Consider the following 14,432-nt stretch of genomic DNA (forward strand, 5'->3'; position numbering starts at 1 on the left):
GTCTTTTGTGTTTCCATACAAATTGTGAAATTTCTTGTTCTAGTTCTGTGAAAAACACCAGTGGTAGTTTGATAGGGTTTGCCTTGAATCTGTAGATTGCTTTGAGTAGTAGAGTCATTTTCACAATGTTGATTCTTCCAATCCAAGAACATGGTATATCTCTCCATCTGTTTGTATCATTTTTAATTTCTTTCATCAGTGTCTTATAATTTTCTGCATACAGGTCTTTTGTCTCCTTAGGTAGGTTTATTCCTAGATATTTTATTCTTTTTGTTGCAATGGTAAATGGGAGTGTTTTCTTGATTTCACTTTCAAATTTTTATTCATTAGTTTATAGGAATGCCAGAGATTTTTGTGCATTAATTTTGTATCCTGATACTTTACCAAATTCATTGATTAGCTCTAGTAGTTTTCTGGTAGCATCTTTAGGATACTCTATGTATAGTATCATGTCATCTGCAAACAGTGATAGCTTTACTTCTTCTTTTCCAAATTGGATTCTTTTTATTTCCTTTTCTTCGCTGATTGCTGTGGCTAAAACTTCCAAAACTATGTTGAATAAGAGTGGTTAGAGTGGGCAACCTTGTCTTGTTCCTGATCTTAGTGGAGATGCTTTCAGTTTTTTACCATTGAGAACGATGTTGGCTGTGGGTTTGTCATATATGGTCTTTATTATATTGAGGAAAGTTCCCTCTACGCGCACTTTCTGCAGGGATTTTATCATAAATGGGTGTTGAATTTTGTCGAAAGTTTCCTCTGCATCTATTGAGATGATCATATGGTTTTTCTCCTTCAGTTTGTTAATATGGTGTATCACGTTGATTGATTTGCGTATATTAAAGAATCCTTACATTCCTGGAGTAAACCCTACTTGATCACGGTGTATGATCCTTTTAATGTGCTGTTGGATTCTGTTTGCTAGTATTTTGTTGAGGATTTTTGCATCTATGTTCATCAGTGATATTGGCCTGTAGTTTTCTTTCTTTGTTACATTCTTGTCTGGTTTTGGTCTCAAGGTGATGGTGGCCTCGTAGAATGAGTTTGGGAGTATTCCTCCCTCTGCTATATTTTGGAAGAGTTTGAGGATAGGTGTTAGCTGTTCTCTAAATGTTTGATAGAATTCGCCTGTGAAGCCATCTGGTCCTGGGCTTTTGTTTGTTGGAAGACTTTTTTTTTTTTTTTTTTTGCGGTACACGGGCCTCTCACTGCTGTGGCCTCTCCCGTTGCGGAGCACAGGCTCCGGACGCGCAGGCTCAGCGGCCATGGCTCATGGGCCCAGCCGCTCCACGGCACGTGGGATCCTCCTGGACCGGGGCACGAACCCACGCCTCCTGCATCGGCAGGCGGACTCTCAACCACCGCGCCACCAGGGAAGCCCTGTTGGAAGACTTTTAATCACAGTTTCAATTTCAGTGCTTGTGACTGGTCTGTTCATATTTTCTATTTCTTCCTGATTTAGTCTTGGCAGGTTGCGCATTTCTAAGAATTTGTCCATTTTTTCCAGGTTGTCCATTTTATTGGCATAGAGTTGCTTGTAGTAATCTCTCATTATCTTTTGTATTTCTGCAGTGTCAGTTGTTACTTCTCCTTTTTCATTTCTAACTCTATTGATTTGAGTCTTCTCCCTTTTTTTCTTGATGAGTCTGGCTAATGGTTTATCAATTTTGTTTATCTTCTCAAAGAACCAGCTTTTATTTTTATTGATCTTTGCTATCGTTTCCTTCATTTCTTTCTCATTTATTTCTCATCTGATCTTTATGATTCCTTTCCTTCTGCTAACTTTGGGGTTTTTTTGTTCTTCTTTCTCTAATTGCTTTAGGTGCAAGGTTAGGTTGTTTATTCGAGAAGTTTCCTATTTCTTAAGGTAGGATTGTATTGCTATAAACTTCCCTCTTAGAACTGCTTTTGCTGCATCCCATAGGTTTTGCGTCATCGTGTCTCCATTGTCATTTTTTTCTAGGTATTTTTTTATTTCCTCTTTGATTTCTTCCGTGATCACTTCGTTATTAAGTAGTGTAATGTTTAGCCTCCACGTGTTTGTATTTTTTACAGATCTTTTCCTGTAATTGATATCTAGTCTCATAGCACTGTGGTTGGAAAAGATACTTGATACAATTTCAATTTTATTAAATTTACCAAGGCTTGATTTGTGACCCAAGATATGATCTATCCTGGAGAATGTTCCATGAGCACTTGAGAAAAATGTGTATTCTGTTGTTTTTGGATGGATTGTCCTATAAATATCAATTAAGTCCATCTTGTTTAATGTATCATTTAAAGCTTGTGTTTCCTTATTTATTTTCATTTTGGATGATCTGTCCATTGGTGAAAGTCTCTCCATTGGTGAAAGGGATATTCTGATTTTTAAAAAAATTTTCATCATGACTCTGAGCTCAAAAGAAATCACAATAAAACTTTACCAGTTCTAAATCATCAAAGTCCTATATGATAAGGCAATTCAGGATATTCAGTTTCAATTTCTGACAAAAATCCATGAAATTGATGATAGTCAAGTCCAGGAGAGCAAATGAAGTTCACTGTTGACATTATTGGTTCAATAACCATATGATTAGATTACAACATTTTTCACAAAGTGCCTACTATTGAATAATACAATGAATAACCACAGGATTTAAACACCTAACATTTTCACAAGCTTTGTAAATTTGTTCAACTAAACCTTCTTCTGATACACACGTATTTTTAACAACATCAGTTGTAAAATTACATCTTAACAGATGTAACAAACTCCACTTCAGTTTGTACTGAATTAGTGTTTTCTCAACTTCAATGAAAATATTGTTTGTAGTTGATCCACACAGGCTATTTATTCATCAAAAGTAATTCTTTAGTTGAAATCATTTGTCGTGTTTTTTTAATTTACTAACGATTTAGCCCCAGTGTTTTCAACCCTTCAAGCAAATGTTCTTGCTAAAAGAGTAATGGTCATAAACTTATTTTCTCTCGACATATTTCTTCAGTTACTGCAGTAAAACACTATTTAATTAATTTACCACTGATAAATGGCTTTTTTTGTTCGGCAAACAAATAAGCCACCCATAAACTTATTTTGGCTTCATCCACATTTTCATATTTTATTTTTCTGAAGAAAGTCTGCTGTGATGAGGTATTCCAGTTTAACTTTTTTAATTTTTCTGACTAGTGCTCTCCTGTGAGTCAGTAATATTGAGATGAGTGTTTAGTCTGATAATGTCAACATTTATTATTTTAGCACAGCCATAGTGCCAGTGCATGATAAACACAATGCTTTGCCATCTAATTCAATAACAAAATAATCCACACTCCACTGTGTCTTAAAGTGTGACATCCAAAATCCATTTTCTCTTCTTTTCTTGTTTTGACATGACATGCATGCACTGATAATAAAAAGTAAGTAAATGCTGTAGTACAATGATATGTATGGCATTCAAAACACTGTTGAATTATAACCATGTCACTGTGATTTATAGTATGCCAAGCAGCAGTGTGAAGTGATGAGAATGCCATATATGGTCACAACTGCTCAACTCTGCCACTGTAGCAGGAAAGCACCCATAGACAACAGGTAAATGAATTAGTATGGCTGTGTTCCAATATAACTTTATTTATGTACTCTGATGTTTAAATTTCATATAAACATATAAACACTATATTTTATATCACAAAATATAGTTCTTCTTTTGATTTGTTTAACCATTTAAAAGTGTAATGAGCAGTCTTGGCTCATAGACTGCTCAAAACAAGTGGTTAGCTGGATTTGACCTACAGGCTATAGTTTGCTAACTCATATCTCAAAAAATCCAAGATAATCACTTTTCCACACAGAGAATTACCATTCTTCAATTAAGAGATCTTATTTATATTCCACTGTAAAAGTTAAACATGTTCTGACTTTAAATTTTTTAAAATGTACTGGGAAACATGAGGCCTGCGGTTGGGCTTTACTTTAGAATATGACTAGAGAGCTAAACACAGTCTTCTAGAATTCAAATATATTTCCTACTGATAGATAATAACAACTTATGATAAAGAGACCTCATTTGAAACTAGAAAATTGAGTCAACAAAAGAACTAAACAGGACCTTTACTCTATACCATTTTACTAAAATTAATCAAAATTCCTCTTTTGGCAGACATGTTAATGTTCATATTTTGGAGCAACTTACTACCTTTAATTTGCCTCACTTAAACTATGGATTCATAACTCCATTTACCCTGCTTTTAGTTTGCAATAGATCACAAATTGATGCCTCGTCTATCCAAAATGCCAAAACCCACACAACAGACACTTAAATATATTCTTCTAATGTTCCAAATTTTATAGACCCGACTTTTTTTCAAGTTATTTGGATGAGCTAAAATTACTGAGTCTCCAATTAGTCAATTAAGTAGTGATTAGATGAGAGGAAATATTTGCATATATAATCTTAATAAATGGATGATTAAAGTCAATAAAATATAGTACCTCTTCCAGCCTTTGGCAAACAAGGGTGATCCAAAAATGAGGCAGATGTCAAAGGGGTGCTGGAGGGGAAGGAGAGAGGCTGTAGATGACAGAGACAAAGGAAGCAACCTCAGATTCAAGCCTGAAGGTCATACAACCTGAACGCGTGTGTCGTGGCACTGCATGATCTCAGGTGCTAGAAATTATCAGAGGCTGAGAAATAGTCCTCTACCACATAGTGATCTACCATGCAAAAACATTTCCAGTAAATAGGAGATAAACAAACAACCTACAAATAGCTGAGTTGAATTCCTCTCTCTCTCTCTCCATATGTGTGTGTGTGCGGGGGGGGGGGGTGTATTACCTTTATAATTATAGCTGATAGATAAATAATGAGCGTATGATAAAAATGCTTTGTGGCACATATTTAGATGGGTAAATACAGTAACTGTCATTTATTATTATATCATTAGATTTCCATCAAATCTGAAAAGGGGGCAGGCAGCAACACTGTATAATCTTGTTTTAGATATAAATACTAATTGTGTAATAATCTCAGAATCTCATGCATTTACTTGTGAAAGCTCTACATGATACAATAAAGAGCAACCAAGAGTATAAACTATTAAATTTATGAGTGTTTGCTAATGAAAACAATTTTTATGCTATATTTAGGAATCTAAAAAAAAAGAAAAAATTCACAGGTATCTTTTTATGACTAGCAAAGTGAAAGAGATAACTTCAGGGAAAAGGCATCTCTTTAAACTTCAAATACCTTACAAGTCAAGACTAGTCCAGAAGTATGGTAGATCAGAAAAAAAACAGAGTTAAAAAGAAATTCTGATTAGACTACTGTAAAAATGCTAATTTTTCCCCAGTAATGCTATACAACTTGAGGAATATAAGTTAGAAAAGTTTAACAAAAAAGACATTGTTTAAATATGAAAGATATTCAACTAGAGCAGTAGTCCTTAGCCATTTTGGGTTAAGAAGCCCTCTGAAAATTTGCACACACCCTCCCCCCAGAAAGTAAAACACACATTTCTACAAAAAGTTTTAACGGGATACAGCAGATTTTTAAATCCTGTCTGCACATTAAAATCACCTGGAGAGTTTACAACAAATTCCAATGCCTAGATCTAACTCTCAGAAAATCTGATTTCATTGGTTTGGGCCAGGTCCCAGGCATCAGCATTTTTTAAAGCTCCCTAAGTGATACTAATAAGAAGCCAGAGACAAGATTCACTATTCAGAAACTCCCTGAAATCTCTCCATAAAACCATCTTCATTCACTCATTCATTCAACGAAGATGTTAATAAATCACCCACAACATCTGACATCTAGCCAAGAATTCTGAAGAGTCCAAGAGAAATGTAATCCAATTTTTTCTTTGTTTCATAGTCACTACTAATCAGCAGTCTGACAGATTGCCAGCATGACTTCTATTTATGGAAAAATTCTCCAGAAGTCAAAAATTAATGATTCTCATTTCCAAACAAATGTAACCTTTCACAAAGGATAGGGTCACTGATCACTCAAACAAACATAAAGGAATGCAAAACAAAGAAAAATGTTTCTGAAGTTTTCCTTAATACCATTCTTTATTAATGCATTAGAGCTTTTAGATGGGCTAAGAAAAAATACAGAACAAAAGGAAGCACAGGCCATAAAATATTAGCATTTTCAAAAAGAGCTTTGAGAGAGTTCTATTCTAAAACTACATAAAGCAATGTGACTAAGGAAAAAATGCTTAGTGAAAGGATAAGGAACTAACATAATGGGAAGGAAAATAAATAGCTAATATTCTGGAGAGAGTCATGCTAACATAAGTTTTCAAATAAAACTGCAAACAGATGAGAAATAAAACCACATTTATTTAACATTATTATAAATATTGGCCCCAACATGCTTCCCTACATACCCCATCAATTCACCTCCATTCCTAAATATGTTCTATGTATATACAAACATAAATGTACTTTTTTATTAATAGATTCATTCCATAAATGTTATTCTATAACTTGTTTTTGCTTTTTATCATATACTCTGGTGATCTTTCCATACAAGCATATATTAAAACCTATCTTATTCTATTTAAAACCTGAATAATATGGGAAAATTGTGGGGTTAGTACAGACCTAACATAATTCATTTACCAATCCCTTATTGATGAATATTTATTGTGTTTCCAGTGTTTTGTCACTGTTTTGAGACCTGTATAATCCTTGGCCTCTATCCAAACTAAATGCGTGTGTGTGTGTGTGTGTGTGTGTGTGTGTGTGTGTGTGTGTGTGTGTGTACATACACAGATATTAATAAGTGAGAAAGTTTAACCTACAAATTGTTTGAAATGTTTTGTATATACCAAATTTAATAATTAATGAAGATGACATAGTATTATACCTTGTAACAGTTTTCTTTTCATATTTTGGAACTAACAAAAATCTTTCAGATCTCAAACACAGCCAAAGGCCCCTGAAAAACCTAAGCATTGTGCTCAGAGTCCTTAACGTGCAAAACCACCCCAAGCAGTAATTTAAAAAACAAGAACAGGGCTTCCCTGGTGGCGCAGTGGTTGAGAGTCCGCCTGCCAATGCAGGGGACAAGGGTTCATTCCCCGGTCCAGGAAGATCCCACATGCCGCAGAGCAGCTGGGCCCATGAGCCATGGCCACTGAGCCTGCACGTCCGGAGCCTGTGCTCCGCAACGGGAGAGGCCACAACAGTGAGAGGCCCACATACCGCAAAGAAACAAAACAAAACAAAACAAGAACAAAAACCAATACATAGAAACATAGAAGACCCCAAATAGCCAAAACAAATAGAACAGAGCTGGAGGAATCATGCTCCTTGATTTCAGATTATACTACAAAGCTACAGTAGTGAAAACAGTATGGTATTGGCACAAAAACAGACACATACATCAATGGAACAGAATAGAGAGCCCAGAAAAAAACCCACATACTTACAGTTAATTAACCTACGACAAAGGAGGCAAGAATATACAATGGAGAAAAGACAGTCTCTTCAATACGTGATGCTGGGAAAACAGAACAGCTACATATAAAAGAATGAAATTAGAACATTCTCTAATACCATGTACAAAAATAAACTCAAAATGAATTGAAGACCTAAATGTAAGATAGGAAACCATAAAACTCCTAGAGGAAAATACAGGCAGAACACTCTTTCACATAAATCATAGAAATTCTTTTTTGGATCTGTCTCCTAAGGCAAAGGAAATAAAGGCAAAAATAAACAAATGGGACCTAATTAAACTTAAAGATTTTTGCATCACAAAGGAAAGCATCGACAAAACAAAAAGACAACCTACTGAATGGGAGAAAATATTTGCAAATGATATGACCAATAAGGGGTTAATATCCAACAGTTATAAACAGCTCATACAACTCAACATCAAAAAAAAAAAAACCAAACAACCTGATTAAAATATGGGCAGAAGACCTGAATAGACATTTTCCCAAAGATGACATGCAAACAGCCAACAGACACATGAAAACAGGCTCAACGTAGTTAATCATCAGGGAAATGCAAATCAAAACCACAATAAGATATCACCTCACACCTGTCAGAATGGCTATCAAAAAAAGAACACAAATAACAAATGTTGGCAAGGATGTGGAAAAAGGGAACCCTCGTACACTGCTCGTAGGAATGTCAATTGGTACAACCACTATGGAAAACAGTATGGAGGTTTCTCAAAAAACTAACAATAGAGCTACCATATGACTCTGCAATTCCACTCCTGGGTATATATCTGGAAAAATAAAAATGCTAATTTGAAAAGATACATGTACCCCAATGTTCACAGCCACATTACTGACAACTGTCAAGACATGGAAGCAACTGAAGTGTCCATCAAAGATGAATAGATAGAAAAAGATGCGGTATATATATATATATATATATATACATACATACATACAATGGAATACTACTCAGCCATAAAAAAGAATGAAATGTTGCCATTTGCAGCAACATGGATGGACTTGGAGGGTATTTGCTAAGTGAAATAAGTCAGACAGAGAAAGACAAATACTGTATGATATCACTCATATGCAGAATCCAAAAATATAACAAACTAGTGAATATAACAAAAAAAGAAATAGACTTACAGATATAGAGAACTAACTAGTGGTTACAAGTGGGGAGCCCGAAGTAGGGAGGGACAGTATAGGGGTAAGGAATTAAAACATACAAACTATTATATATAAAATAAGCTACAAGAATATATTGTACAACATAGGAAATATAGCCAATATTTGATAATAACTAAATGGAGTATAACCTTTAAAAATTGTGAATCACTATATTGTACACCTACCTGTAACTTATATAATATTGTAAATCAACTATACTTCCATTAAAAAAAAAAAACTAATACACAGAACTTACTATGTGCCAGGGACTCTTCTAAGTATTCCACATTTACTCATACATGTAATCTTCATAACAATACTATGAATTGGGTGACATTATTATTACCATTTTACATTTTGAGGAAAATGAGGCATAAAAGGATTAAATAATCTGTCCAGTTTCACAAAGGTAATAAGCCATACTGTTAGGATTCAGACCCAACCAACTCAATATGTTACGCTTGTACATGTATCTTTGAGTACTTGTATGCTAAAGTCCTAGGAGTGGAATTTCTAAGTTAAAAGGTTTGCAAGTTGAATTTTGATGTATATTGCCAAATTATTCTCCCAAAAGGTTATACTAATTTACATTTCTGCCAAGACTTTATAAGAAGGCTTATTTTCCCATATCCTACACAACGCTGGGTACTATCAAATTACGTAATCCTTGCCAAGCTGGTAGTTGAAATAGCTTCTTTTTTTAAAAATGTATATTTCTTTCATTGTCACAGGATTACTGGTCATTTGTGTTTATTTTTCTGGAAACTATGTGTTCATTTGTTTCATTCATTTCTATTGCACCGAATATTCCAACATAAACAACAAAATTATCAAATCAATACCTCAGGAAAGAAAAGATATAAGTTTACATTTAATACACTAACATTATGGTAAAAAGAAAGATTTTCCTCTTACATTAAAATATATATACACACATATATATACATACATATATGTTTTAATGGAATTAATTTAGAATATTTTAGCAGTGCCAATAGACACACTGAATAACTCATTCTTGGAATAAAATTCTTGAGGAAAGTCTAATCTTAAACTCATATCCTGAATTTACACACTGTTCAACAAAATATAGCTAAAGTTTCGCCTCAGTAAGAGGTAAGCAATTAAATCTATCACATTGTCAAAGATTTATTACCTTTAATTTATTGCATTTTTGTTCATTGCTTCATCACCACAATTAAGAAATAATGATTTATGAATATAACTAGTTTTGCTCTAATTATACCCTAAAAAGCAATAAAACAAATTCTTCTTTGGTCACAAAATCTCTTATTTTACATAAGCTTATAACAGGTAGCTATTTTTAATTTTACCTCATAACACTCCAATATCTATATGCTCATTCCTTCTTGGTGTATTAAATTAAATTGATCAACTGTAGCATAAACTCCTTGAATGTATTAAACCTTACAACCTTAAACACACAGTAAATATATTTTGATGAGTAAATGAATGAATTATTTGGGGTCAATATGATGACTTAAAAAAACAAGAGTAATTTATGTCATGTTCCTTCACCAAGCAGCACAGGAATTAAGGAATGGAATTTGTCACTACCCAAGAATTGAGAAACTTTACCATCTATTTTATGACATGCATTCAACTCTATTTTTAAGAGCAGAGTTTCTCAACCTTGGCCCTACTGACATTTTTGGTAGATAATTCTTTGTTGTTGGAGGCTGTCCTGTGAACTGTAGGCTGCTTAGCAGCATCCATGGCCTCTACCTTCCCAACTGGTAAATAAAAATATCTCAGACATTGTCAAATGTCCCCTGGGAACAAAAATTGCCCAGGGTGAGAACCACTGGTTTAGAGATAGCTGACATTGTAAGAGTATACCTAAAGTCAAAGAGAGATTCCTGAGAAGGGTCTTAAAACTTGAGAAATAGCTTCAAGAATCACATTATGGCTGCTCAAAAAGACCCTCTAATGCAGGGTACTCCCATGCCTCCATTCCTCTCATCAACGGTCACTCCCCGGTAACTATTAAGCCTTCATCTTGGACAAGGTAATTCAACAAGCATTTGTTAGTTTCTTCATTCCATCTGGACAACTTTAAATACATTAAACCCCTTACCAAGAGCTAGTCCCAGGATCCTACCACTTAATTATCTGTAACACTACAACGTCACTGAACAACAGAAGGGAGATTGCTTAATTACATAGATAGGAACTTTCGGCTGTGTCTTTTGAGGTAAAATTTCAGTAAGTCAGATGATATAACATGTCCAATACTGAAAAGAAAGTAAGTATGTAATCATTTCTGGCTGTAGTTCTCACACAGGTATAGGTACATACAACACTTATTAATAAATATAAGTTTCTTTGTGTTGCTCCTGAACAAAATCAGCAGAGAGGTTAAATATCTTTAAATATACTTTAGAAGTAGAATGCCTTAATTATGTTTTCTAAATTTTAAAATGTACTGTTAATAGCCTTAAATGTTTGAAAAGGACAAAAAACACATTAAGATTTCTTAAAAGTCTTTTAAAATTTTATGCAATAATAACAAAAAGTGAAAAAGGAATTGATATAATAGCCTATAACGGAAGATACTTCTGCTTATAAAGAGAAAAGAACTCAAAAGTCAAATTTTTATACTAAATGCTTGTGACATCTGTAAGTCTCTTCTTATCTCTAACACTCAATGTCCTCATTTCCAAAATGGTTCTGCTATTTAGAGAATGAAATGGGATAAAAAAATTTTCTATAAATTTTGGAAACAATAAAGCATTATTCCAATATAAGATATCAGCAATAACTGGGCAAATGAATGTAACATCACACAGAATTTTGATTTTCAGAATTACCGAAATTAGTGATGATAATGGGTAAAGTTAACATATTTCTCAAAACATTTCACTCTGACCAAAGATCAGTTCATGTTTAATTTACTTTTCATTACTTCCAAGAAAATAAAAATTAGAATTTTAAATCTGATAAAGTTTAACTGTAAGTAGTAACACTAATATTTAAGCTTCAGATTTTCTAAATACTTACATTACTTGCAAACTTTCTGCTGTTAAATTATTCCACATAATCTCATTTGCCTGTAGATTTTCATTGTCTTCTAGTAAGGAAGTATCAAACTCAATTTCTTGCTCCTTAGCAGCCGTCGTTCTAGTAAAGTATGCCAAATAATTTTTATCAATATGAATGTACTATCATAATATGTCTTAGTACATACCAAAGGCAGAATATTTGTTCTTATTTAAAATTATGTTAACAAAGTAGAGTAAAAACAAATAGAATAAATCAAACTAAACCTTAGGCCTCAAAGATCTAGTCAACTAATTTCAGCTTAGCTTCCTCATTTGTAGAATACAGGTATTAACCTGCTTTATTCCTTCCTCAATGGTAATGAGTATAAAATAAGATGATGCATGCATGAAAAAATAATTGATATAATTACTATAAAGTTTAACACAAATAGAAAACCATGTTTATTATTATTATATAATTGTTAAAAAGAAAATACAATTTCATGGATTAATATGGGTTTAAGCAGTGATGTAGTAACAACTGAAAAACTTTTCAAGATCATTATATAAATTAGTTATCATCGAGAAAGGATTTTGAAAATAATTAAAAACAAATTAATAATGAAATAGACTATTTCCTAATAAGCTCTTCAATATTTCTTATTTTAATTCAGTTAAATATTATATGGTTAAAAAAAAAGTAATACTGTCATAAATACTGAAAGAATGAAAATATCATACATACCTGTGAACATCTATGAAATTATTGTATTCTGTGCCAGGGTCTATCTGTTCAACTGACATTTGAATCTCTTTATGGACATTCACTATTTCCTCTGTAACAAGACTGGTTATCTGGCTGTATTCATCAAATATACCTTTCCTGAAAAGAAAAGAAAATTTAACAACATTTTAAAGTTTTATCAGGGAAACATAGGCCCAAAAAGGATTTAAAACAATATGAAATATAATGTCAATTTTTACAGATGGTGATTTAACACACCACCTTATTTCATATACCTGGATAGTGAAGTGAAGGGATTATACACGTGTACAGATTAACAACTTACATTTGATATAATATAATAATTGTAAATGATCTAGAGTAAGGCATTACATCTTCCAATATCTATCTAACATATCCAAAGTGTAAGCCAGTGCTAACCACTTTCCGTTTCTAAACATCACCACTGAAATGCTGATTCCGTAACATGGAACTGTGGATGAACTCCTGTCTATTTAATGTTTCGTTCAGTGCCTGCCACTTCCTCACATGCCCTAGCTCCTGGTTCTTCTCTTGCTCCTGGGCCTCTGCTCTTTTTCATATTATATTTACAGAGTTTAATTGGTTTATACCTTCAATGACATCTCAATCTTCTCCTGACCTCCAGTTAGTAGCAAAAATAATCATAAAAGTTATTAGGCTTATCTAATAAATGCAAAAGGAAAAACTATTCTGTTACAAAGACCCAATCTCCAACCTAAGAATGCTATGCTGTAAAAATATACCATTGCTCATTAGTAGCCTTAAAAAGTGTGGACAAACAAGCTTATCCTGCATATACCCAAATAAATATAAGGCCTTGTTTGTTTTTCTTTTCCAAAATCATCACTCATAAAAAGTAATCCTACAAAATTTCTCTTATTATGAAGCATTCTCTCAATTACTTCAGTCTGAACAGCAAAATACTGTTTGGGTTAAAAAAAAATTAAATTCAAACTGCTTCAGGCAATGCTAGCTTGGAATGATTACAGAAATGACCTGATAGACACAGTTTAAAGAAAAGAGGGAGGCAGAGAAATTTAATACAGATTTAGTAAATATCCCTGGGGTTATGACCTCACAATTGAAAGTACTGAATGATATTAATATAAATAAGACTATCTAGCTAATTCTTAAAAAGCAAAACAGTAAGTGGTTATGATGTGGAGATCATTAACACATCTTTAAGACAAATGGGTAAAAAAAGGAAGAAGTCTCCTAATGTTATATGAATGAGTACTTGTGACATAGGATTCAATTTCAGTGATATTATGCTTGGATTTTTTTAAATGCTAGATCTAAAAAAATTTATTACAAAGTAAAGATAATACACTGTGTGAAACTATTATATGTCTCAAAAAAGGATGTTCTTGTCATGATGAAGACACTATTATTGAAGATTCATATGGAGAGTTTGAGAAAATATTGATTCATAAAATGAAAGTAGGAAAGGCAACGTTTATAGATCAACAATATGTAATTTAAAGTAGACATTACTAAATTTATGAATTAAATATTTTAAGTAGATATTTCACTATTTCATCAATACCCTTAAAAGTTGACATATTCAAGTTGACTAAAAACACTTTATCTTTTTTTGGGAAATGGGGGATCACCTAAACCAGCATATAAAGGGGATGAAGTCTACCATAGGGTGGCATATTGAATTGATCTGTATGGTAAACATGTATGCATTTGAATTACTGACCAACGCTGTTTGCTCCTTGAAGGCAAAAATTGTGACCTACTCATCTCTACATCTGCAAGCACCAGGGTGCTTTGTATACAGCAGAACTTCAATAAACATTTGTTCATTTTAATCTCATACAACAAAAAGCTGGCAAATAAACCAAAAAGTTATTTCCTTTGGGCTTATCAGTTGCTCAAGATTTAAACCCAATCCTCTGGAGGTAGATATCCACTTCTTAACACTTGTCAAGGGAATTCCCTGGCAGTCCAGTAGTTAGGAATCTGTGCTTTCACTGCCGAGGGCCCAGGTTCAATCCCTGGTTGGGTAACTAAGATCCCACAAGCTGTGTGGCATGGCCAAAAACAAACAAACA

General features: G+C 33.4%; 1 protein-coding gene across 7 annotated transcripts in view; it reads right to left on the bottom strand.

Annotated features, from left to right (window-relative positions):
- The window catches only part of FER (FER tyrosine kinase), a 468,208-nt gene that overhangs the window by 329,780 nt on the left and 123,996 nt on the right, over nt 1–14,432 (bottom strand). For all 7 annotated transcript variants that reach the window (XM_069540597.1, XM_069540596.1, XM_069540595.1 and 4 more), the window contains 2 exons: nt 12,352–12,489; nt 11,626–11,745 (listed from right to left, as the gene is read on the bottom strand). In XM_069540597.1, coding sequence (XP_069396698.1) covers nt 11,626–11,745; nt 12,352–12,489 — 258 coding nt within the window. The remainder of the gene's footprint in view (nt 1–11,625; nt 11,746–12,351; nt 12,490–14,432) is intronic.

Source organism: Delphinus delphis, chromosome 3 (assembly GCF_949987515.2).
Source record: "Delphinus delphis chromosome 3, mDelDel1.2, whole genome shotgun sequence".
Classification (NCBI taxonomy): Eukaryota; Metazoa; Chordata; class Mammalia; order Artiodactyla; family Delphinidae; genus Delphinus; species Delphinus delphis.